Source organism: Lissotriton helveticus, assembly GCF_964261635.1.
Source record: "Lissotriton helveticus chromosome 1_1 unlocalized genomic scaffold, aLisHel1.1 SUPER_1_unloc_3, whole genome shotgun sequence".
Lineage (NCBI taxonomy): Eukaryota > Metazoa > Chordata > Amphibia > Caudata > Salamandridae > Lissotriton > Lissotriton helveticus.
In genome coordinates this window covers 4,512,765-4,538,290 of record NW_027611670.1, presented here as the reverse complement: position 1 = coordinate 4,538,290, position 25,526 = coordinate 4,512,765, and the positions used below count along the sequence as shown (strand labels likewise).

The window sequence follows — 25,526 nt, the reverse complement described above, 5'->3', positions numbered from 1 at the left end:
GGTTGCGATCAAATCACGCCTCCATCTCATCCAATACGAAATATTGCACAGGGTATACTTCGACAGGGCTCGACTTCACCGAATAGGCCGGGCAAGTGACTTCTACCATACCATCTGGGACTGCCCCGTCATCCACACATACTGGTCACAAATATTGGGTGAGTTGAGTAAGGTGCTTGAGGCCACACTTCCCCTAGACCCTAAATTCATATTTTTGGGAATATCCCACGACGTTGATTTGAGCCACCCACAACTTATTTTTGCATTATTGGCAGTAGTGGTGGCGAAAAGAGATGTGGCTTGCGCATGGGAGGCTGCGCTCCCCCCACAGCTAGATGAATGGCGACGGGGAATTGGACCTTTACATGGCGGCAGAAAGGGCCACGTACACAGCAAGAGGGTATCCCCTGAAGTTCTGTAAGGTATGGGGGAAATGGAGAAAGTATCATGGTCTGGATGGGGGTTTGGACCCTGAATAGCGAAATGTGAGCCTCTCCGATCCATACAACACTTAGAGATGAAGTGCTACGGGACATGCGTTTTAAATTCCGGGGGAGGATAAAAGGAGAGGGGAGTGGACACCCAAATGTGTCACCGGCTGCAGAGCAGATACGTCAATGGGTATATGTCATGGATCGGGTACTGTGGGAGGTGTGTGGAGGAGGGTATTGGGGTGCAAGAGCGACCATCTGTAATACACTGGTTGTTTGGTTGAAAATGCAAATAAAAATATTTATATAAAATAAAAAAATGTCAAGGGACTCGAATACCCCACATCACCATGGCTTCCCCTGCATGCTCACCAAAGCCTGAAGGTGATGGTGTGTGGGACACTTATAAGCCACGTTATGTAAGGATGGTCTTGATTGTTAAAAAAGAACCGCATTTACCTGTATGCACCTGGGGGTATCTGGAATTTGTTAATGCTGCTTAGAACACACTGTGTAGCCACAAGCCGTACGAGAGGGTGGGAGTCGTATGTACTTTGGAGGAAATATCACTTCTGTGTTAAATGTACACAATACCTTTAAGGTCCTCAAATGCTCCTCAGCATCATGGTCTGTAGGCGAGAGGTCCTGTCGCCCCTTGGAGCATCTCTAACAAACTGTTTGTTTCCCTTCCTAGCCCATGCTTTGAGTTGCTACTCATGTTCAGATCGGAAAGATCATCCCACATGCCAGATCTACACCAACTGCTCCTCGGACCTGGGATCCTACTGCATGAAAGTGAAGGACTACTTATGTAAGCAAGCGCAGACCTTGATGTAAAGCCTGTGTTTCATTGTTAGAACTATAGACAATAACAATAGCAAACTATTCGGCCTGGTATCAATGATGAAGAAAGCTCTTCATGTTCACCAGGGTACAAATTGCATTCATTTTTTCTAGGTGATGGCATTGCTGCCAAGGACCATGAGTGCATTAACACATGTGCTGCTTCTAACTTGGTTTCTATTTACATCTGGACTTGCCCCACTACCACTGTTGTGCCCTCCTTGCAGCACACACCCCTCTCTGAAAGCCAATACCTAACTGAGGTTCAGAACACACCCCTTCTTGTAAGCCAGTCCTTAACTGAGGATCAGAACACACCCCTTCCTGTAAACCAATACCTAATTGCGACTCAGAATACGCCCATCTTTATAAGACAATCCCTAATTGAGGCTCAGAACACACCCTTTTTTATTAGCCAATCCCTAATTGATCCTGGGAACATGCCCATCTTTATTAGCCAATCTCTAATCAAAGCTAAGAACACACCCCTTCCTGTAAGCCAATACATAATTGCGACTCAGAACACGCCCTTCTTTATTAGCCAATCCCTAGTTGAGGCTCAGAACACTCCCTAATTGATCCTGGGAACATGCCCATCTTTATTAGCCAATCTCTAATCAAGGCTAAGAACACACCCCTTCCTGTAAGCCAATACATAATTGCGACTCAGAACACGCCCTTCTTTATTAGCCAATCCCTAGTTGAGGCTCAGAACACTCCCTAATTGATCCTGGGAACATGCCCATCTTTATTAGCCAATCTCTAATCATGGCTAAGAACACATCCTTCTCTGTAAGACAATGCCTAATTGACGTTTAGAACACACCCTTCTTTATAAGACGATCCCTAATCGAGGCTCGGAACACATCCTGCTTTATGAGCCAATTCCTCACTGTTCAACATGCATCACTTACTTTCACTTTTATAAAGAAAACTGGACACCTGCATGTGTAATTGCAGTTAACTCCCAAATTTACTTTGAAATAATAATGAACATTTTTCACAAAATGTACCAATTGCCAAAGTCTTCAGCTAACCATCTGAATTTCTAGTAATATACCAGATCTAACCAATACTTTTATCAATGTATCTCTGTTTGTATAATGTTTTTTTTTTTTTTTTTTTTACTTGTTCTCTCTTTTCTCCGCAATTTCATTTCTCTATTGGGTGATATCAAAACAGCTATTGCTGATCCAGGGGCCGGATGGAGGGAACATTTTCCCCAAAAAAACTCTTTCTCAGCTGCTTTTAAAGACCTTTGTATTGGATGAGTGGGTATTCTATTGCGTAACGTGTCTATAATTGCGGCATTGGTTGGCATTTCTGTTTGAGGCGGTGGGTTTGTCATTTGGACTCAAGCAATCAGTTCAAAACTTTATTCAGCAGCATTGTGGCAGCCATAAAAGTTATTCTCAAACAGAAAATGGTAAAAACATTTTACATCATAACATTTTAAATTAAGATTTTACCAATATATAAAATGCCTAATACAGTGCCACATTGCAACAGCATATCTCATCAGTGCTTTGAAGTTTGTGCCTGCGTGGCAGCCTTTAAAAATGCGCCCACATTAAAAGACAGTTCGTCATTAAGTAATAAGATTCTAAGAGCGGGTCTGCATTGACTTAGGCCACAACAGTACTTCTTTAAAATGGAGGTTAAAAACAACTTGGAATATTAGGAGTAACATTTGTAGCAAAAGATCAAATAGAGCATAGTCTGTTTAGAAATATCGTCACCCGGGCAAGATATAGAGTGAAGATGCTGGGTATAGCCCAGGGGAAAGCATAACAGGTACTTAACAGTGCCTGATCTAAAATTAAGTAAGAGTGAATGTTCCCAACTGCTGCCAGCAGTCCATGGATAATTAGTGTTATCATTGTCGTATAAGTCCAAATATCTTCCGACAGTTGGACATGTCTGGAGACTCCTGAGCCGCAGGGACTCCTCCAGCTGCAAAAAAGCCTCTGTAACACTCCTTTTGCTTAATGAAACACAGGTTGAGGGAGCCTGGAAAAAAGATTCCATCCCTATACGATTATAGACGGTCTTAACCCCTTGCATGCTGATGACGGCCGGGAGCCGTCATGGCACACAGTGCTCGTGTGCTGATGACGGCTCCCGGCCGTCATGACCGCACCCACAATCAGAATGTGCCACACAGGCGCAGAATCGCGGCAGCATGCAAGGGGTTAACATAACGGATCCAGGGGATTTGCAAACCTTCATCCAGGGAGAGGCAGTCCAGTATTGTCTCTTGTAAGAGTGGACTCAGGGTTTTTCCATATTGATCACCAGAGCAGGGCAGGCCGGTCAAGGATCAAGTCTTCCAGGTATCGCAGCCCCAGTTCTTTAGTTTTGATGTAATTAGCAGCAGAGTTGAAAAGTGCAAGCAGTCTCCTTAGAAATCTGTTTTCTTCTTGCTGGATTGCCTTACAGATGGAAATGTCCCATAACTCTGCACCGTACATAGCAAGTGGATGACACTGGGGTTTATACATTTTAAACAATATGTCTAGAAATCCACCACCCTGGGGATTGGGGAAGAGAGCATAGGGACCTGTAGGCCGAAGAGCAGTGTGTTGTATGATGAAAGATGTTAAAAGGCCATGACCCTTGGGAGGAGAAAAAAATACCCAAATAAGGGAAGGTGCTTGTAATGGTCAGAGCATTGGGGCCAGTTGTCAGGGTTGATAGGGGCCTGCAGTTGGGCCACAAGACATGACGTGGGATTTGGCAAATTTAGTTTGGTGGTCGAGGGAGGCCATGAAACTGGTAAAGGCGTGTACTATTTGACACAGTGCCCTAGGTGTTCGTTCTATGAGCACTGCGTCATCCATGTTCGAGGGGGCTGGGAATGGGTTGTCCCGGTTACTGGAAGGTCTAAAAGTGAGGAATTGACATTGTTCACATACAAAATAAATAAAGGGCCAACAAACATTCATGCCTGACGCCACACAATTTTGAGTATTCCTGTGACTTCACCTTGTTGACTAATGCAGACTCTAGCCTTCATTACCTCATGTAAATGGGCCAAAAAATGGACCAAGACAGTGTCAAGCCCATTAAAAAATAAGAATTCCCCCCCCCCTGTTTACACAGTCGAATGTTGAAGTCATAAATGCTAGATAAAGCGGAGATCTTTTAGCCACTGTATATTTACCTAGCACCAGGTCAAGAATAAGGCATTGCTTGATGGTCCCTAGTTTGCTTCCGAAGCCATACTGACAGCTATAGAGTATAGATTTGGTGTCCATTCACTCAGTAATTCTATTATATATAACGCAGCCCAGTATTTTGGCTGTACTGTCCAGGAAGGAAATTGGCCTGTAGCATGCAGGAGATGAGCAGTCCCCCTTTTTAGGTCTCGCACCTGGTGACGCAGCGCGAAGCGCTGTCGCCAGCGAGACCTGTAGTCATCGGTTATGCTTTCAAGGGCTGTATGGGAGACAGGAGATGGGCACGCGCAGGCTGCAAGCCGGACTGGGGCATGCAGGAATGTGGACGCGTGCCCCCCTTCTGCCCCCCTTCTGCCCCCTTTCTTTCCCCCTTCTGTCCTCACCAGGCTCACATAATTTCTTTGTTTTATTAAGCCCACGCACGCTCTAAATGTATAACACGAACTACTTACTAGCTCATTTGGGGACTATGCGTTGGTCTCGTGTCTTCAGCGGCTTACTGCACCACCGAGCGAGGCTCCGTCTTGATCATAGGAACCTTGAAAGAAATCCTACTTTGGCCGTAGCATTCACGAAGGCGGGGTAGGCTCCTGCTGGACTTCTGCTTTGTTTTTCCTTGGGCGCTTTGGTGGCCCCCTCCCTCGGCCGCATGGTCCGCGCAGCACTCACTGAAGTTCAGTGGTTTTTCATGTCCGCACGCGCAGCCACTGGGCCCGAGCCGCCCGCAGAACACGTGAAAGATCCATGTACAGTGCATACGCGGACAGCCCTCGCCCTTCCAGCTCTCCTCCCGGCCCGGATGCTTTGTTTCGCATTTTTTTTTTAAAGTGTGCGATGTTGCGCTTTAGTAGACCCCCTTTCTGCCTTTGGAAGCAGGCGTGTGGGGTGTGGTGTGTTGTGGCACAGCTGTGAACAGGATGCGCCCCTCACTGCACACAGCCTATATACACATACACGTAGCAACTCTCTACACAACAGCCTAGCCCTGCGGGTGAAAAACGTCCTCCATGCTGCTCTTCAGGAGTGACACTGATAGAGATCGCAGGTCACCCGGCCAAATAATTTCACCATACACGTACCAGGCCCATATTTTTCCAATTTATCATATACATCAATCGGGTGACCTTGCACTCCACTACCAGTAACCCTGGTTCCTTTCCTATTTATTCCTCGTGTACCCGACTTACCAATCCACCGTTACGGGTACCTATGACCACAATGGGTCAGAGAGCTAGCTGTAAAAGAAAGGCAGGCAACAAATATCCACTTTTATATTTCCTTGTTATTCATAAAAATGACCACCAACTACTGCGAAGTTTTAAAGATTTTATCTAGAATTCAGATTCGGAGAGCATACAATTCACAACTAAGAGGCAATCAATAATCAAGATAACGAACAGCACATAACCATAAAGAAAGAAAATTAGGGCAACCATTTATGAGTCTATAGGAAGGTAAGAATAGGGAACATGCTAAGCAGAATAATCAGGAATGGAATCTCAGTTTGAAATGATTATAACTGGGCAAATTCTTAGGCACAATACTAGAATTTCACTACTGGGAAATACTTCAGAAAGGATGAGTGAGAAATTAGAAATCCTATACATCTATAGGAAGGGGAAAAATGGAACACGCTATAGTTCTAACAACGTTACTTCAATCAGCTTATAAGAGGAAAATTATAAATCACATCTACAGTTCATAAACCGTATGGAGAGAATGTACTCTAAAAGGAGGGAAAATATAGGAACATACTATGGAAAATATATGTACGACTTTTCATATAGTAGGTTGCGAAAAGCATGGAAAATTAACGTATGCAAAGGTATGTCTTTATTGAAGCAAAGATAGAAAAATAGAAGGTGCAGTATAGAGTTTTCATCACTATATATTTACCTAGAATGGTGTGAAGACCAACCCTGGCCACGGATCAGTCAAGGACAGGAAATACCCCAAGGAAGGACAGTCATCAATGGGACAGCAGATGCAGAATGGACACCCCAGGACAGGACAGGAAAACCAGATTAGGATCAGGACAGGACCACCAAGGAACGACCAGCACCCGCAGTTCGGAAGCAACGCCTGCGCTCCACCCTCTCTGCAGCTATCAGTCAGAACCCCGATTGCGTTAGCGAACTCCCCAGCAAAGTGCTCCGCCAGCACTTGGTTTAGTAAAACCTCTTGAGTCTATGGTTAATTTCGGACAGAGTACTCCGCAGCGCTCTGTATTCATTCACCTATTGAGTGCGTTGGGTCAGTGACAGGTCAGCTATTCAGACAAGTCGGACAATTTCTCTAGCTAAGCCTAGGCTAGTTATACTGTTTTTGGGTCAGTGTACCACCCCCCAAATGTTGCAAGTGTCATAATCCCCAATTTCGATTGGTCCCCAAGTAGGATAGGTCCACACATCAATCACAATTTACGTCTACAAGCCTAAATTTGCATGCTCTGGGACCGCCTAGTGATTTTGGGGTTCTCACAAGATATTCAATAGAATACAATAGAAAAATAACAACTGTAGCAACTGAGGAACAGTTCAGCTCCATCCTGCTGGGTCGCAGGTCATGTTCTCAGGAGCATCTTGACTGTGGCTGCCAGCTGGCTGAGTTCCATTGCTCAAGGTTGCCTTCTCTCTCTCTCAGAGCGACATGCGCAGAAGAGACTTTCAAGATGGTTCGCGTCTCCCTCAGACCCCAATATCGCGGTACATGAAAAGTAAGCGAAAACAAATTAAAAACATAGAAATAAATGAATTCATCGTATACCATGAATAGCTACTCTATTCCTTTTACTTAAAAAATATACTATGCCATTACGAATTAGTGCAACATACAATTACACGTAAGCATCAGCGCAAGCTTCACCATGTGAGTATACAGACAGCCATTTTCGAAGCCAGTGCGCAGGCGCAAGAATTCCCACCAAAACTGCAAGTACGTCACGTCACGTGAGTGTGACTAACGCATGCGCAGAAGAAACCCATCAAGCGGCGGCCATTTTAGGAACAAGGGTTATTGAATTAGTAAATACATAGGCAAGCATCACTAGGATACACGAACATCAAAAATAAAGGGAAATTAGTAAGACGTACAGGTTGAGTTATAGGATTACAAGTTATTCGAGGTTCTTGATTTCAAGCAAGTCGCGTAATATGCGAAATCTTGCTCTATCAATCCCCTCTTTGATGATATTTACTATCATCACAAACTAATGGAATCAGATGCCAACTTTTCAAACTTTGTGCATTTCCATTTCTTCCAACATTCGATTCAATTTCTCTTTCACATCTTTATTAGGTTGAGAATTTTTCATCTTTTTGTAAATCTGATTATTTAAGTCTTCCAATTCAAGTTCATCCACACTCCGTTTCACACCTCTCTTATTCACAGTGTACTTCTTTGCGTGTTTGCGACATTTGCAACAGACAAATATGAGGAATATGACGAAACCTATCACTCCAATTGGCATCAGTACCTTAAACAATAAGCCTTTACCTAAATTAGAAAACCAATGACCTACAGCGGAGAGACCATCAGTAAGTCTCTTCCAGGCACTATCAACCTCCAGTGGTTTGAGTTCTTTTTCCAAATTAGTAATGTTCTTTACGTACTTTTTGATTTGTACACTTTTGTCCGGAATGTAAGTGCAACAATGTTGCGCTTTCAACATCCGGCAGACTACGCCCTCTTTTGCTAATAAGGTATCAAGAGCAAGTCTGTTCTGTAAAACCATAGATCTGATCGCAACCATTTCGGTATTGACCAACAGAAATCCATGAGCTGTGTCAGTAGACAGCACATCCAATTTGCAAATTCTGTGTGTTCAGAACCACTCCCACTCCAGGTATCAGTGCACTAAAAATACTACCCATTATTTCACCTACGCTTTCTCTTTTACTACGCACTAAGCCATTAGTGTTTTCACTGCTTCCAGCAATTTCATTCACATGGTATATTTTCGAGAAGACAATTCCGAAATAGCAGCTTCCATACCAGTGATCCGGCAATTTGAAATAAGCCTTGTTTCCACATATATAATAAATTCCGGGAAACACAGGTTCTGACCCATTTTTGAAACCCCAACCTCCAATTACCTTGTAATTGTGTTCACATTGACTGGAACCAATGAAAATGTTATTATAATAACTAGTCTTCTCGCGGTGAAGACAGAGTTTCCCTTTTCTCTCGAAATCCAGCAACAAAGCAGGACCCGCCCCACCATTTCAGGTGCTTTCCATGTTTTCAGCCCATTTATGTTATGTTATGTTATTTATTCTTTTGTATAGCGCAACGGTGACTCAAAAAGAGTATCCCGGCGCTTTAGGTAAGGAGAACTACTTCACCATAACATAACACAGTAAAAGGAGAAAAAAAAACAAGACAGACACAGTAAAAAGGCAACTGAGAGGCCTACTGGGTGAACAACCAGGTTTTAAGACCTCTCCTAAAAGCAAGGAGACTGGAAGCCCCCCGAAGTGAGAGCGGAAGCGAGTTCCACATCTGTGGAGCCAGCAAGCCGAAGGAACGGCCGCCCAGGCGCGCTCTCTTCACACGTGGAACAACCGCCAGGAATAAAGATTCAGACCTCAAAGAGCGAGCCGGATGGTAAAAGGCAAGTCTCTTTTGGAGGTACTTTGCTCCCACCGCGTGGAGAGCCTTATAGGCCAAAGTCATTGCCTTAAAGGCGATCCGTTTGCGGATGGGTAGCCAGTGCAGCGTCAGCAATAGACCCGAAGCGCTAGCTCGTCTATTAAGACCAAAAATGGCTCTGGCCGCCGCATTCTGCACGACTTGGAGCCGCTGCAACAAGTACTCTGGTAGGCCCAGGTACAGAATGTTGGCATAATCTAACCTGGAGCCTATCAGAGCCTGCACGGTCAGCTTCCTGTGTTCCTCCGACAACAGAGGTAAAAACCTCCGCAGCATCTTTAGTAGGCCGAAACAGGCACCAGTCACCCCGAGGATCTGGGCCTTCATCGTCAGCCCCTTGTCCATCTTAACCCCCAAGTTCTTAGCCATGAGGGAAGAACAAGACTGGGGGAACATATCGGTGGGCCACCAGGCCTGCCAGCTAGGCTCCGTGTCGCACCCAAAGAAGAGTACCTCGGACTTATCGGAATTGCACTTGAGGTAGGAGTTCTCTGTCTTTTATCATTTGCCTTTCTTTGGAAACTCTCCCTTTTCTCTGCCATGTTTAGAAACATTTTCTCTTGCTCATGTAATGAACAGGTCAAGTTATCTCTGTGTGCTTCATTTAAATCTATTGTACCTATAGTCAGAAAGTATTCTCCCATATAACGTGTAACGTCACTTTTAGTATGTACAGGATTCAGATTTCCACGTATTGGAAGTTCAGAAAATATCACGTCTGAGTTAGAGTAGTAGTACTGCAACGGTCCTCTTTTGTAAAATAAGCTAGCTAAAATACTACAGGAAATTCCATAGGTCAAGGGTAGGTGATGATAAGTCACGCCTTCAGCTACAGAAGTGGGTAGCTTCATGCAGACATAGCAGTCTTCTATTTCCATAGTTTCTACATAATGCACTAACAGGTTTGCAAATACATTTAAATGGGTCTGGTTCTTAACTCCGTGATAATGTAGTCCGTCCTCATCTGGTGCTTCTAAGTCTGTTTTTGTTTGTCTAAGTGCTTTTTCACGTCTTTCTACACTTTGTGTTGTCAGTTCTTCAGTGTCAGTGTTCACAGTCTGTGTAGGGTCAATATTAGTATTTTTGCTCACCATATAAGGAATGAAAACAGTTAGTCCTATCCAAATTATTAACACTATAGCTATTCTGTTTCTGCTTCTTTCCTTCCTGTCTGACTAGTCCAAGGTCTTGTATCTATTTCTTCTGCCTGGTCACTAAGCTGGCCTGGTTCAGGTGTATACTCTATCAGTCTTTTGGATGTTTCAGTTTCTTTATCCTGAACACGTTCTTCTAGTTCGATCTGATCCTTTTCAAGCACTTCAAACCCTTTATTTTTCTCTGCTCGAACTTTTACACTAGTTCCTGTCTGTCCCTTTTCAATTTCAGGAGTTTGTGGAGGTGTGTCGATCACTTGCTCTGTCCCTGTCTGACCTTCACCTTCAGATTTTACATGGATTTCAATAATCTGATTTTCTTCGCCTGTGCCTGTCTCTTCCTCTCTATCCCACTCTGTCTGCATAGGTTTGACTTCTTGTTCTGATGGGGTCGTCAGTCAGGTCGATTATGGGTATCCACTCATCTTGACTGGTGCTCAGTTGTTCGTCATCAGCTATTTCAGGACCATCGTCTGGAGACCCCTCAGCTGGACAACCTTCAGCGTCCATTTTCTCGTCTCATCACCTTCTGTGTATGGCTGGCATGGATCCACTTTGGAACGCTGGCACACTTCACCGCTGTCGTGGTCGCCAGTATCACTTGGCGTTGTTTTCCCCACTTCGGTGCAAGGCAACTCGAACGAGTATGCTTCTTGAGTACAACCCAGTCGCCGGGAACCAATTTATGGACTGGAGTTGTTGGATTGGCGACGGCATCTACCCCAATCTGGTGAGAGATAGAACGCACTTGGTCACCCAGTTGCTTGCAGTACTCAAGTACCAAATCATCAGAAATGTTTATCAGTTTATGTCCTGGTACCCATGCTTGTCTCATCACTCTTCCCATCAGGATTTCATGGGGGCTCAGGCCTGTGTTTCGGTCTGGAATACTTCTGAGTCCCATCAGAACAAGAGGTAAAGCATTTATCCAGTTCTGCCAGTAGATTCACACATCTGTCCTAATCTCGATTTTAGAGTGCCATTTATCTGTTTCACCACTCCAGAAGCCTCTGGACGATATGCACAGTGCAGCTTTTGTGTGATCTTGAATGCTTTACAGAGCTGATCGATCACCTCATTCTGAAAATGTCTGCCTCTATCTGATTCAATTGTGACTGGCACCCCGAACCTAGGTATTAATTCTCGCCGTAACAATTTGGCTACAGTTATGGCGTCATTCTTTTTGGCAGGGTAAGCTTCCACCCATTTTGAAAATAGGCAGACAAGGACATATCTCATTCCCTCACAACGAGGCAGTGTGATGAAATCAATCTGAACTCTTACAAAGGGACCCCCTGATTTCCCAATTTTACCTAATTCAACTGCTGTTCTTTTCCCAGCGTTGAATTGCTGACATGCTAAGCACCTCTGGCAGAGTGACTCTGCTACTTTCCTGAACTTCGGATTGTACCATGTTTGTTGGAAAATCAGAACCATGGCGTCCCTGCCAATGTGTGAATCTACATGTATCAACCTGACCATTGAAGCAAGCAGATGTCTAGGCAACACAGGCATACCATTTGGGCCCACAATGACACCATCCTCACTTCTCTGTCGACAACCAAGTTTCCTCCATTTTTCCTTTTCTGTTGATGGCACAGCATGCTGCCAATCTCTCAACTCTTCCCAGGTAGGCACATCCTCAAACATCATAAGTTGGCAGCTGTTTCCATGTCCCCCCAATTTAATATTTACAGACATGCGAGGTTTGGCACAATGTTGGGCCACTTCATCAGCAAATCGATTTCCTAATGTCACATGATCAGTGCCAGATTTATGAGCAGCACATTTGACCACTGCCAATTCTTTTGGTAATTGGATTGCCTCCAGTAAATCTTGTACAACTTTTCCATTTCTGATGGGAGTACCTGAAGAAGTCAGAAACTCCCTCTGTAGCCACAATTGGCCGAAGTCGTGCACAACCCCATAACAGTATTGGCTGTCAGTATATACTGTTTTATTTTTCCAAATTTTACAGGCTCTTGTTAATGCAATCAATTCAGCTACTTGTGCAGACTTCACTCCAAATAAACAGGATGCTTCTTCAATTTGTTTTACTGTGACTACAGCATAAGCAGCACTTAGGCCTACAAGTGCGTGTCTCATACATGAGCCATCCACGAACAGTTCTTCATCTTCCACAGGCAAGGGCACTTCCTTGATATCTGGGCGTGATTTAGTACTGAACTCTATCAGGTCAATGCAATCATGCTCGACCTCTCCCTGTGCTTCTGTAATCATTGAGTCGGATAGCAGGGTAGCTGGATTCAGGATATTGCACCGAGTAATGACTACATTTGCAGCACCTACGAGAATCCTCTCGTACTTAGTCAGCCGACTAGGGGTGAGATACTGAGTTTTAGTTCTGGTCAGTAAAATTACAACTGCATGTGGAACATACACAGTTACAGGATGTCCCATAACAATAGATTCACTCTGTTCTAGACTTGTGCACGTTGCAGCTACTGCTTTCAGACATCCGGGTAATCCAGCAGCCACTGGATCCAAAGTGGCAGAAAAATATGCCACTGGACGTCTAGTCAAACCATGCTCCTGAGTTAAGACTGACCGTGCACAGTTATCTTGTGTGTCGCAGAACAGTGCAAATTCCTTGGAATAATCGGGCATCCCTAGAGCAGGGGCTGTACACAGACATTCTTGTAATTTAGTAAATGCTGTCAAGCTTTCATCATCCCATTCCACCGGGTCCTTTACTCCTTTCTTGGTCATTTTTAATAAAGGCTTTGCTAGGACTGCAAATCCCACAATCCATTGCCTGCAGTAACCTACAACTCCAAGGAACATTCTGACTTCTTTCTGAGTACGGGGTAACTGCATGTTCCGAATTATTCTGACTCTTTCTGAAGTAACTTTTCTGATGCCTTTTTCTATCTGGTGACCCAGATATTTTACTGACTTTGTACAGAACTGCAATTTATCAGGGGATACTTTATGTCCTTTTTCACCTAGGTGATTCAGTAAGGCAATGGTGTCAACAACACAGTCTCTCTGACTTTTAGACGCCACCAAGAGGTCGTCTATATATTGCACCAAAACTGATTTTCCAGGTAAAATTAAAGATTCAAGGCACTTTTTCAGAATCTGATTAAAGATAGAGGGACTTTCTGTGTACCCTTGAGGGACGCGATTCCAAACGAACACGTGACTGTCGAATGCAAATGAGAAAAGAAATTTGCTGTCTGGATGCAATGGGATCGAAAAGAATGCGTGACATAGGTCTATCACGGTGAACCACTCAGCATCCCAGGGAATCTGATACAGGATTACTGCTGGGTTTGGAACAATAGGACAGCAAGGAACAACAATTTTGTTTACCTTTCTTAGGTCCTGCACTACCCTGTACTTGCCACTAGGTTTCTTGATTCCAATTATGGGTGAGTTACATGGACTACTCATCACTTCCTGTATGATGTTCGCTTCTAGCAATCTTTTTATTTCAATGGCAACTCCTGCTCTCACTTCTGCACTCATTTTGTATGGCTTGGTATTGGGGTAAACTGCATTTTCTTTTTATAGCTATTTTTATTGGGTCTACATTTGCCATTAAACCTACATCCTTTCCAGTAAAGTCCCATACTTCTGGTTTCACTGTCTTTTGGAGTTCTTCGGGTAAGTCTTGTATAGTCATCTGTTTAATTTCTGAGTCTGGTCTGATTAACATTAATTTGCCATCCTCGTCTGGGGTTTGAATTTCGACGCCTTTTGGTGTGCAAAAGATGGTACAGTTAATTTTGCACAACAAATCACGTCCCAGTAAGTTTACTGGACTGGTATCACACACCACAAATCTATGCATTTCTTTGAAATTCCCTATTGTGATCTCCATGGGCTCAGTAACTGGGGTGCTAATCAATTGATTAGACACACCCACTACTTGCATTGCTTCTCCCGAGAGGGGTAGGTTTGGCACGTCCGCTGTTCTCACAATAGAACGGGTAGCACCAGTGTCCAATAGAAAGGTGACATCATTTCCATCAACCCTTCCTTCAATGTATGGCCCTGACTGGTCTACCGGCAAGGAGGCGCCAAGTACACACTCCTCGTCCTCCCCTCTCAGGCCCCGTCAGTATTGATCGTCACAGAGAAAAGTATCATTCAACAGAAATTGCGAAGTTGCTGCATTTCTATCCTCATTGCCTCCCCAGATTTCTATATCATCACCCTGTGGGGTTTTTCCTTTATAATTCGGTTTAGGTGCTCGGGGCAATTGACTCGCCTTTACCTGATGCTGGGTTTTTCTTGGTTTCTCATTCTGCGTCTGTGGAGTTAAATCAGTAGTTTGGGTGTTACCATGCTGTAAATATGGACATTCCTCTCTCCAGTGCCCGATTTCTCTGCACTGGTGACAGGGAAATTTCTTTTTAGCTTCTTCTCTGCTCATTTTTACTTTGGGCTTATCTCCACCCCCAGAGCCTTGATTTTGGGAATTTTTATTCATTTTATTCAGTTGCTTTTCCTGTTGTTCTGCCAACTTTACCTGTGCCCAATAACTTTCTCTGTCAGAGCCTTTCACTTATCAGCCATCTCGTCTTCGCAATACTTTGCGTATCGCAAGACCTCATACATTTTCTTAGACCTCCAACAAATGTTATTGTCTTTGATCCACTGGCAAATTTCGGGTCTTAAACCGTTTACAAACCTGTAAATGAAGTGGGTCATATCCTTCATCTCGATGTTATTTTTTATTTTATTTATTTTTTATTTTATTTTATTTATAGAGTTTTGTATAGCGCGGACAAGACCCGTGGGTATCAGAGCGCTTAACAGGGAAAAGATTAACATGTAGGCATTATAGTAACAGTAAATAACAAAAAACATAGTTATGAGGTAGAAGGTAATGTACTATATAGACATATTAGATATATATTTCCTAATATCTGTGCAATTAGCATTCGGTGACGAACTAGACTTAGCTTGTGTCATGGTAGTAGTCCGAGCATGGAGAGGTAGAGTTATAAGGAATTTCAGTGCATATCAAGGATAATATGGATAAATAAATATGGTGAGGTAATGATTATATAGATTATGACTGTGAGATAGAGTTATAAGATCTCCGGTATATGAGGTAGCAGAAACGGGACAAGCCTCGGCTTGACCATGAAACACAGTCAGTTGTCAGCAATCGATTTTCCAGTTTTATGAAGAGGACCGCCCTCTAGTAGCGTAAATGATCATCCCTGTAATCTGTCGGATTCTCTATGTAGGGTATTTACTCATCAAATGCGACTTCAGTTCCCGTTTGAATGATACTGTGTTTTGAATTTTCCTGATGTTTGGAGGTAGTGAGTTCCAGATTCTGGGGGCAGCTCCGGAGAAAGCTCTGTTGTAGGTCTTTATCTTGTGGAAAAAGGCAGGTCGTAATAGGAAGTCTTTTGCACTTCTAGTTGGCCTGTTACCTCCTGATAGCTTAAGTTTCTTAGCTAGGTATCTAGGCATGTTGTAATGAACCGCTTTATGTGTAATACAGGCTATCTTCATTTGAATTCTGGTCTCATAAGGTAGCCAGTTTAGTGCTTTCAGGTGAGGAGTAATGTGGTCGAATTTCTTCGTTCCGGAGATGAGTCTAGCCGCAGCGTTGAGGCAGGCTTTTAGTGGGGCTGTGGAAGTTTTCGGAAGGCCAGCTAATGTGGTGCATCCGTATTCGATCCTCGAGATAACTAGAGATTGGATAGCCAGTTTTAGATCCGTTGCTGAGATAAAGGGTTTCATTTTTCTTAGGTAATTTAAGTGGAAGCGGGCGCTCTTAGCCATTGAGTTAATGTGTTCTTTCATGTTGAGGTTTTCATCTAGCGTGATTCCTAGTGATTTGGCTGAATTAACTAGGGTCGGGGTGCAATTTAGCGCCGTCACCAGTTTAGTCCATTCCTTAACTTCAGATTGGCTCCTTGTCGGTGAGATTAGCAGGAATTCTGTTTTCTGGGCGTTTAGTTTCAGATGGTTAATTGTTAACCATCGCAAGGATTCCTTTAGTGACTGGTTTATTCGGTCAATGTCCTCAAGGGAGGCAATCTTCATGTAAATTTGCGTGTCATCTGCATACATATGATAGGATATCTGTGATTTTTGGAGGATCTCTGTGAGAGGTTCTACATACAAGTTGAATAGATCGGGGGATAACGTTGAGCCTTGAGGAACCCCGATTGTATTGGGGCTTGGGGAAGAGATTGCTTGGTTAACCTGGAATCGCTGGGTCCTGTTCTTTAGAAAAGAACAGAACCATTTCAGTACATTTCCGGATACGCCCATCCTGTCTTGTAGCCTGGTCATTAGTACTTCGTGCTTTACCGTGTCAAATGCTGCTGACAGGTCGAGAAGAATCAGTAGGCATGTTTGATTTCGGTCTAGGGCCTGTAGGGCGTCATCGACAATATGTAGAATCGCCGTTTCAGTACTGTGCCCTGTTCTGAAGCCAGATTGGCAATCATAAAGAAGCGAGAACTTAGCGATGTGTTGGCTTAATTGGCCCTGCACACATTTCTCAATGAGTTTGGCCAGTAGAGGGATGTTAGTCACTGGTCGATAATTATTTGGATCTGTTGCATCGGCTGTCGGTTTTTTGATGATGGGCACTACCTGACCTGTTTTTAGGCAGTCAGGGAGGCTCCCTTGTGCCAGAGAGGCATTTATTATCTCAGTCCAGATTGGAATTAGAGTGTGGCTGATTTCTTTTACACATTTTCCCGGTAGAGGGTCTTGATAGTGGTTGTTTGGTCTAACTTCCATCAGCGTTTTGGCGATCATTTCTTGGTCATATAATTCAAATGTGTCCCATTTAGCATTGTTTTTTGTTTGGAGACCCTCCGTTGCCATGTTGTCCTCATTTTTCAGTGGGGGAAGGGTCGTAAGGTTAGCTGCAGCATTTGTGAGTTCGATGTCTAGCATTTTTGATTTTTCGGCGAAAAATGAGGAGAATTCTTCGCAGCTTATGGGAGTATTTGTGTTCTCTTGGACAGTTTTGGCTAGTTTGTTTGACTGTTGTTTTAAGATCTGGAAGAGTTTACGAGGTCTGTTTCTGGCATTGTCCAGTTCAGCTCTGAAAAATTCTATTTTGGAGTCGATAATCTTTTTGTTGTATTCTTTTCTTGTTTTTCTGAGGGCTTTCAGCTCAGGGGAAGAAGGATGTTGTCTCCATTTTCTTTCGGCCATTCTCAGTTTGCGCCTGTCCTCGTTCAGAGACTCATTAAACCAAGGATTTTTTGGCTTCTCTGAGACTTTTTTCAGTTTTTGGGGCATTGTGTCGTTGACGATATTTCCGATTGAGGTTATGTAGTGATCCGTCAGCTCATTGACATTTTGCTTATTGTTGGGTGGCTTCAGGTCTTTCTCACACCTTTCAACCAGTAGTTCCATATTGGCTTCTTTTGTGTCTCTAACCAATTTCTTGAGCTTGCGAGGTTGCATGGTCTTTCCCTTTTTCATTGTCGGTATCGCGAATGTTATGATGTGATGTGATGGTCCGACCAATCACAAGGGTCTATAGCGAGGACTGATGTCTCTGTATTTCTTGAAATAATCCAGTCTAAGGTCGCTCCTTGTGTGTGCGTGGGTTGGTTGCATGCTTGTGTAAGTTTTAGCTCATTGAGGAAGTCTTTAAGCGAGTTAACCAGTTTGTCATTGCCGTCATCCCAGTGGAGGTTAAAGTCGCCTAAAAATATGTTAATAGCATCGGAGTTAGAGTTGGTTGTTATGATCTCTATCAGTTGCTCTGTGAATTTTGCGTTCTCTCCTGGTGGGTGGTAGAATGCATGCAAGTTGCATCTTTGATTGTTTGGCGTTCTCACATTGACACCAAGGTATTCACAGGATTCTAAGGGGTCAGATTGGAATTGGCAGATCTCAATCTCTGAGCGGTGAATGCAAGCTATACCTCCTCCTACATTCCTTGGTCTGTCTAACCTGATGATGTTATATTGTGGTGGTATTAATAGATCCATGGTAGGCGACGATGATTCATTGAGCCATGTTTCGGTGAGGATGGCCAGGTCAATTTCCTTGTTAATGATGAGGGCGGCTATGTCTGATGCATGTTTGGTTGCAGACCGACAGTTAAGTAGTAGGCACTTCAGGGGATTCTGTGATTTAACAAGTTCTCCATTATTAGATTCGGCTGACGATAGCTGAATGTGTTGTAGGTTGTGGTGAATTGCTTTCCTGTCATTCTTTCTAGACGTTCCATTAGGGTCAATAGGTACTGTTTTGATATTCTCCTCTCTGCCGGGGGCAGTTTGTTCATAAGATCGGAGTAAGGCCAGAGCTTCTTCGTTAGACAAGGGCTTGGTCCTGTTAGGTCTGTTGGGTCTGTACCAGATTCTGGATGTGTGAAACCTTGGTGTGCGTACTTATCGCCATCTCCCAGATTTTTCCAATTGTCTGATATTTTCATCGAGTTTTTTGCCAGGTTTCCTACAAGTTTCTGGAGCTCCTTGACTTCTTTCTGTGTTCGGGTTGGTTTCTTGTGTAAGAAAGATCTGGCTGGAAGTGTATTGCAATTTACTCTACTCCGTGAAAGACCTGATCTCGTTGTCATAAATCTTTTCTTGGTATCATTAGTTTGGTTGAGCTTTCTGGCCCTATTAGAGGTATCCCCATTACTTCTTATGTTATGGTATGTAAGGGGCCTTTTTGAGAGTCGGGCTCCATGGACCTCAAGTCTCGCATTCGAGGGAGGGTGAGGAAGGTCGATATGATTCACCTTGTTTATTCCGTTAACTTCGTGGAGGGACTCTATTAGAGCTGGGGTGCGCTCTTCAGCCACGGTGGAGTTGAGCGTTGGCGGCAACTGCACTTTCCTTGGTGCCTGGTTGTTCTCTTTGATTCCAATGATATTAGATATCTCTTTCCTATCTATCTCATATTCTGGTGTTACCATCCCGTTTTCAGTTAAATCTCCAATATTAGATGTTTGGTTGCTCTGGCTGTCGGTTTGATTGGTGTCTCTAGTGTTGGCGTCGTTGTTTTCAAGAGTGACATCTAGTGGTGTCATGTTTTGTTGGGAGCTTGTTCCTTCAATGTATTTCTTTAAGTTTTGGAAAGTTGTCTCAAATTTCTCAAGTTCGCTGTTGGTCGCTTGTATCAGTACTATTCCCGTTCTATACATGGTAATGCATAATTCTGCCTTACTTCTTTTAGTTAATGACGTCGTTATTTTTGTCCCATAAGGTATGTTTTTTATAGTTTTAGTGAACAGCATTTTAGACAGGGCGTTGCGCCATTTAGCTGTTTTGACTGTGTAGAATATAAGGTCATTTATCATGATGCCTTTAAATCTATCAAAGTATGGGTCAGAGAACAGTATGTCCGGGTTTTTTCTCAGAGTATTGTGTTTAAATTTCTTGGCAGCATTCTTGGATAAGATTGAAGGATATTCTATGCTTTTTGCATTGAGCCCTGTCGATCTTAGATTTCTTCCGTCCATTTCCGCTTCACGTTGAGGGTCAGTATTATGGTTTCGAGGTGGTAGGTATAGATTCCTTTGTGATTATTTGGATTGCTCTTATTAATAATAGCAATGTAGACGTAGAGTATATAGCTGTTGACAGTGACTTCCCGACTACTGTTTCAAGTAGGATCCTCTAATTAAATGTTCCACAATAGTTAAATTATCTTATTTTCATCAGTCCTTAGTAATTATGGTGGCCTCAATAGTATTTAGAATAAATACATTGATTAACCCTAAATGTAAGCGCGAGTTGTCTGTAGATAAGTAACCAGTGTAATGTCAGTGAAGAATTAAACAGTTCAAAATGTCAGCCAGTTTTGACCAAGGCGATCTCCTAAACAGCCTTTCTCTAATTCCCTTACAAAATTAGCTGTTTGGTCCCTTTTCGCTGTTCATCAAATTAATCTTACTTTCCAAACCTGGGTTTGGTAGTCCCTTTTCACTTATGCTCATCAGTTAGGAGGGGCGGGGGAGGGTGTCTGGTGTGTCTTCCTTCCTCTTCCGGGTCGCGAGTCCTCCTTCGCTGTCTATGCCCCCGTGTTAGAGAGTGGCAGCATCTAGTGTTCGAGTAAGTCTGACGCGGCCGCCATTTTAAGGTCAGGCGCGCCGCATTTCCATTGCCTCCGTCTCTGCTGTTGCTCGTTTTTCTCCTATTTTAAGCTGGTAGGGCTGCGATGGGGGAGAGGATGGGCATACCTCTCTCGTCGGTCGCCGAAGGTCCCTCAGCTCCGCCTTTCCAAGACGTCCCGTCTGTGTCAGCTTTTACCGAGTTTCCCGCCACTAAGCTTTCCGAGTCTCCAGGTCCGTTGGCTCGTCTATGGCAGAACGCGTCGGCTGTGGGTCCTTCACTGATGCTCCACTTCAAGTTGTCAGCATCACTGGGGTCCGCCGTCCAAGGGGTCCGCGGAGCATAATCAGCCTTGTCTACCGATCATGAACAGGTACAGATTCTCCTTCAGCGTCATGCGTCTCTTGCATTCTTTAGGCTTTTGTATGTGCCTAACAGCTAGAGTTTGTTCCGCTTAGTCTTGGGTTGCCTTTGGGGGTTGATCAGGGATTTAATCCACTTTGGAGATCCCTAGCCCCGGAGCTCCTCGCTAGGGCTCCCTATTAGCGGCCATCTTGGACCAACCATGTTATAGATGTTATCTATACCGCTGTATATTTTAAACACCTGTAACAATCTTTCATAAAAGGAGTGCACAGTCTCGTCCCTTTCCTGCGTGGTTCTATCTATCTTTGTCCAATCAGTTTCCTTTGAAGGCACCTTTTTCTTTAAGTGTAACATTACCTGATCGTATTTTCTCATTACTTCTTCAGAAGGGGCTCCTGTAGCAGGGTCCCTTGTGTATTCTTTGTTAGGCCAATCAACTGCCACCTTGCATTCGGTCCATAAATCCACAGGAACCACTATGTCGAAAAACCCATCCAGGTCTTTCCATAGGCATTTTTGCACCTTTACAGACCTTTCCACCTGCCTGTACCAGTCCACAGGCTTTTCTCGTAATTTGGGAAAGTCATTGGTAAAGGACACAATATCCTGTCTGGACCATGGAACGTGCACATATTTTCCACCTGGCACTTCACGCATAGGGTATAATTGCTCTGGCTTGTCTGCTTCTTTTAGAACGAACTCAGAAGACGTCTGTTTAGATCTAGCCTCATCCTTCTTCTTTGCCCACCTCGCTTTCCACTTTTCTATGTCTCCCCATTTTTGCAGCACAGTCAATTCTTTGATCTGTGCCTTTTTCCCTGACACATTCATGTTTTCCAGATTTTTGTCTGAGAACTCAGCTCTATAGGGTTTTTGTAATGGCTTCGATTTTGAAATATCTATTCCCATACTAGCTGCAGTGTCTGTTAGTTTCTCATGGAACACTCTGGTATTGCCGGTAAAACTCTTACAGATAAACAGTAGCTCTTCCTCGGAATAGGTATTTAATCTGTCTAACCCCACATTGCCTGACATCAGTTCTTCCATTTCTACTCTCAGCTTGTAGATATCTAAGGGTTTCGACTGAGGAGTTTGTTTTTCTAACTCTCGACTCCATCTTTCAATCTCTTCAGGAGTCACCAACGTGACACTCTTGGTACCCGAAGTCGATTCCATTTGAATCTCTCTCGTATTGAAAGGATTATGTCTTTTCTGTAACCTTTTTCCTGCATCCCTAATGGGCAAATCCATTAGCGAGACCTCAGACTCACATTCACTTGTCTGGTCATCCACGATTAAGGGCTCTGGTCTCGGCTGTGCTATAACTGGGGTAATAACTGGAGTCTTTGGACTCCCCTGTCTATCCCCATATAACGGAACCACTGGTCCAATAGTTACTGGGATTGTCCAGGCTTCAGGACTTGTATTTAACTGGGAGATTTTCTGAATTATCTCGGCCCTCTGCTTGGCTAGAGCCTTTCACTCCTTTTCCTCCAGTAACCTGTCTAATGATTTTTCATGTAATACCTGCGGGGTCAAAGTTGGAGCATAACTCGGGGCAGTTGGATGCGTCTCACTCGGTCCTTCTCAAAAATTAGGTTTTGGGAAATAGCTTCCTGGGTTTAAATCTCTCGGTCCTTCCTCATAAGGAGGTCTTGAACCAAAATCTTTCACCTGAATATCTTGATTCTCCGCTAAATGAGGGGTTTAGACAGGTGTCTCTTGCACCTATGGGTCCTAGGCTTTCAATATGAGGAGGTATTTGACAACTGTCTCTTGTGCTTGCAGATCTATTCCCTCCCTGACACAGAGATCGTTGGGAGTTTTCCCCTACACTAGAGGGTCTGGGTCCTTCATTATAAGGAGGCGGACTTCTCATAAACATGTCATCTAATAATTCATCATCCGACTCCCCAATGGGCACCCAATGTTTGCATTTTTCTGTCTTCTTCTCCCCCCGTAGGACCACCCATTGGCATCATTGGAAACAGGCCTTCTACAATCATATTCTGTCTCCATTGTTTCATCTTTTTATCTCTGGTTTCTTGTTTCAGTTTTGGATAAAATGTTGTTAACCCCTTGTCTAATCGGGGCTTGTCTCTCTCAAAAGCCTCGCTCTCCCAAAAGCCTCGCTCTCCCATTCCTCTAGGGCTTCGTACTGCGTTAATCTAGGTCTGGGATGTAAATCATTCATCCTGGTTCTCAAATTAAATGGAAATCTGCCATTAAAGGTACCTTCTAATGGGAAAGCCAAAATCCCATCATCTTTCGTGTATTCCACCCAATTTTCCAACCATACACAAGAGTGGTACCCTTTATCGAACATCATGAACGATGCGGGAGTATTAGGTGGCGGAATGACAACACCTTCTCTGGTTCTAATCGGTTTGTCTTTTTTGAAATAATTTTTCACCTTGTTCACAAGTGACAACTTTCTCTTATTTCCGTACATAATGCTAGTGTTATGACCTTTCCACTGATCGTTCTCAAACCCTAAATGTCTCGGATCTGGTCTAGTATGTGGTCTGTACGTATGCCACATATAATTTCCTTCAAGCGACTTTTGTTTACCAAATCGCGTCCAATCCAAGTGCGTCTCTTATTTTTCGTGCGACCAATGAAATGCACGAATTCAAATAATCTCGACCAATGGGTGCGCGGCCTTTTCGCGAGACAGGTTCTCACGCTTCGGCACTCACCCCTCCTTTACAATTCCAGCTCCGCTACACACCCGTTGCATCTACCAATCCCAGCGCGGCACAGAGTGACGTCAGAGCAGCTCCGCAACTGACTCCCTCACAAGGTAACGGAAACTTAATTTCTCTCTAAAAGTGCAAATGCTTTTGTTATTTAACAACGAATACACATTCGCCACTGTACTCGAGTGTCTAGAAAGAAAAGATACTTTTCACTGCAAGTAAACTTCTTTTGTCTACTTTTCACACACTACAGATAGATCTCTTCCGCCTACCCTTCACTCAAGCATTAGAGAACCTGCTACTCCTTTGACTCATCCACTTCTTTTCGGGATATATACGAAGTCTGAAGTTTCACTAGCGAACCCCTATGCTATCACCCAAGCTCCGATGAACCTGCTACTCCTTCCGGTGTGACCCTTACTAGGTTATATCACGATAGAAGTTTCACCAGCGAACTCGTTGCTATCATTTATTCAAACATACATTCAGAAAACCCTAATTAGTGCTTCCAGTTCTGCCTAACCTGCACCAATTTTCCTTAAGCCAGTGACCTCAAAGCGAAGTGGATTCTCTTCACCACTCGCTATTCAATTCCCCGGGGATTCCCAACAAACATAAAACACTTTACTAACGAGTAGGTTAATACATATATCAGTATAATAACAAGAAAAACAATTTAAAACATTTCATAATTTTTCCAAGCAAACATTTCACGTGATTGATCAAGTCACAAAAATTGTTTACCCTGTTAGCAGCAATAAGATTTTAGCAGCATCCAACCTATCTAACTTAACTAGTCCTACCTAACTTTAACTAGTCCCTAACCATAGCTCTGCTACCAGAAAATTACTGAGAGACCGCAGGTCACCCGGCCAAATAATTTCACCATACACGTACCAGGCCCATATTTTTCCAATTTATCATATACATCAATCGGGTGACCTTGCACTCCACTACCAGTAACCCTGGTTCCTTTCCTATTGATTCCTCGTGTACCCGACTTACCAATCCACCGTTACGGGTACCTATGACCACAATGGATCAGAGAGCTAGCTGTAAAAGAAAGGCAGGCAACAAATATCCACTTTTATATTTCCTTGTTATTCATAAAAATGACCACCAACTACTGGGAAGTTTTAAAGATTTTATCTAGAATTCAGATTCGGAGAGCATACAATTCACAACTAAGAGGCAATCAATAATCAAGATAACGAACAGCACATAACCATAAAGAAAGAAAATTAGGGCAACCATTTATGAGTCTATAGGAAGGTAAGAATAGGGAACATGCTAAGCAGAATAATCAGGAATGGAATCTCAGTTTGAAATGATTATAACTGGGCAAATTCTTAGGCACAATACTAGAATTTCACTACTGGGAAATACTTCAGAAAGGATGAGTGAGAAATTAGAAATCCTATACATCTATAGGAAGGGGGAAAAATGGAACACGCTATAGTTCTAACAACGTTACTTCAATCAGCTTATAAGAGGAAAATTATAAATCACATCTACAGTTCATAAACCGTATGGAGATAATGTACTCTAAAAGGAGGGAAAACATAGGAACATACTATGGAAAATATATGTACGACTTTTCATATAGTAGGTTGCGAAAAGCATGGAAAATTAACGTATGCAAAGGTATGTCTTTATTGAAGCAAAGACAGAAAACTAGAAGGTGCAGTATAGAGTTTTCATCACTATATATTTACATAGAATGGTGTGAAGACCAACCCTGGCCACGGATCAGTCAAGGACAGGAAATACCCCAAGGAAGGACAGTCATCAATGGGACAGCAGATGCAGAATGGACACCCCAGGACAGGACAGGAAAACCAGATTAGGATCAGGACAGGACCACCAAGGAACGACCAGCACCCGCAGTTCGGAAGCAACGCCTGCGCGCCACCCTCTCTGCAGCTATCAGTCAGAACCCCGATTGGGTTAGCGAACTCCCCAGCAAAGTGCTCCGCCAGCACTTAAGGTTTAGTAAAACCTCTTGAGTCTATGGTTAATTTCAGACAGAGTACTCCGCAGCGCTCTGTATTCAGTCACCTTTTGAGTGCGTTGGGTCAGTGACAGGTCAGCTATTCAGACAAGTCGGACAATTTCTCTAGCTAAGCCTAGGCTAGTTATACTGTTTTTGGGTCAGTGTACCACCCCCAAAATGTTG

The 25,526-nt window shown here is 43.5% G+C and overlaps 1 protein-coding gene across 2 annotated transcripts in view; it reads left to right on the top strand.

Moving 5' to 3' along the window:
* LOC144805851 (uncharacterized) overlaps nucleotides 1-25,526 on the top strand; it is a 98,537-nt gene that overhangs the window by 17,904 nt on the left and 55,107 nt on the right. For both annotated transcript variants that reach the window (XR_013605613.1, XM_078672330.1), the window contains exon 2: nucleotides 1,126-1,242. Coding sequence is in view for 1 of the 2 variants with exons in the window: in XM_078672330.1 (XP_078528456.1) it covers nucleotides 1,126-1,242 (117 nt within the window). In the remaining variant the exon portion in view is untranslated. The remainder of the gene's footprint in view (nucleotides 1-1,125; nucleotides 1,243-25,526) is intronic.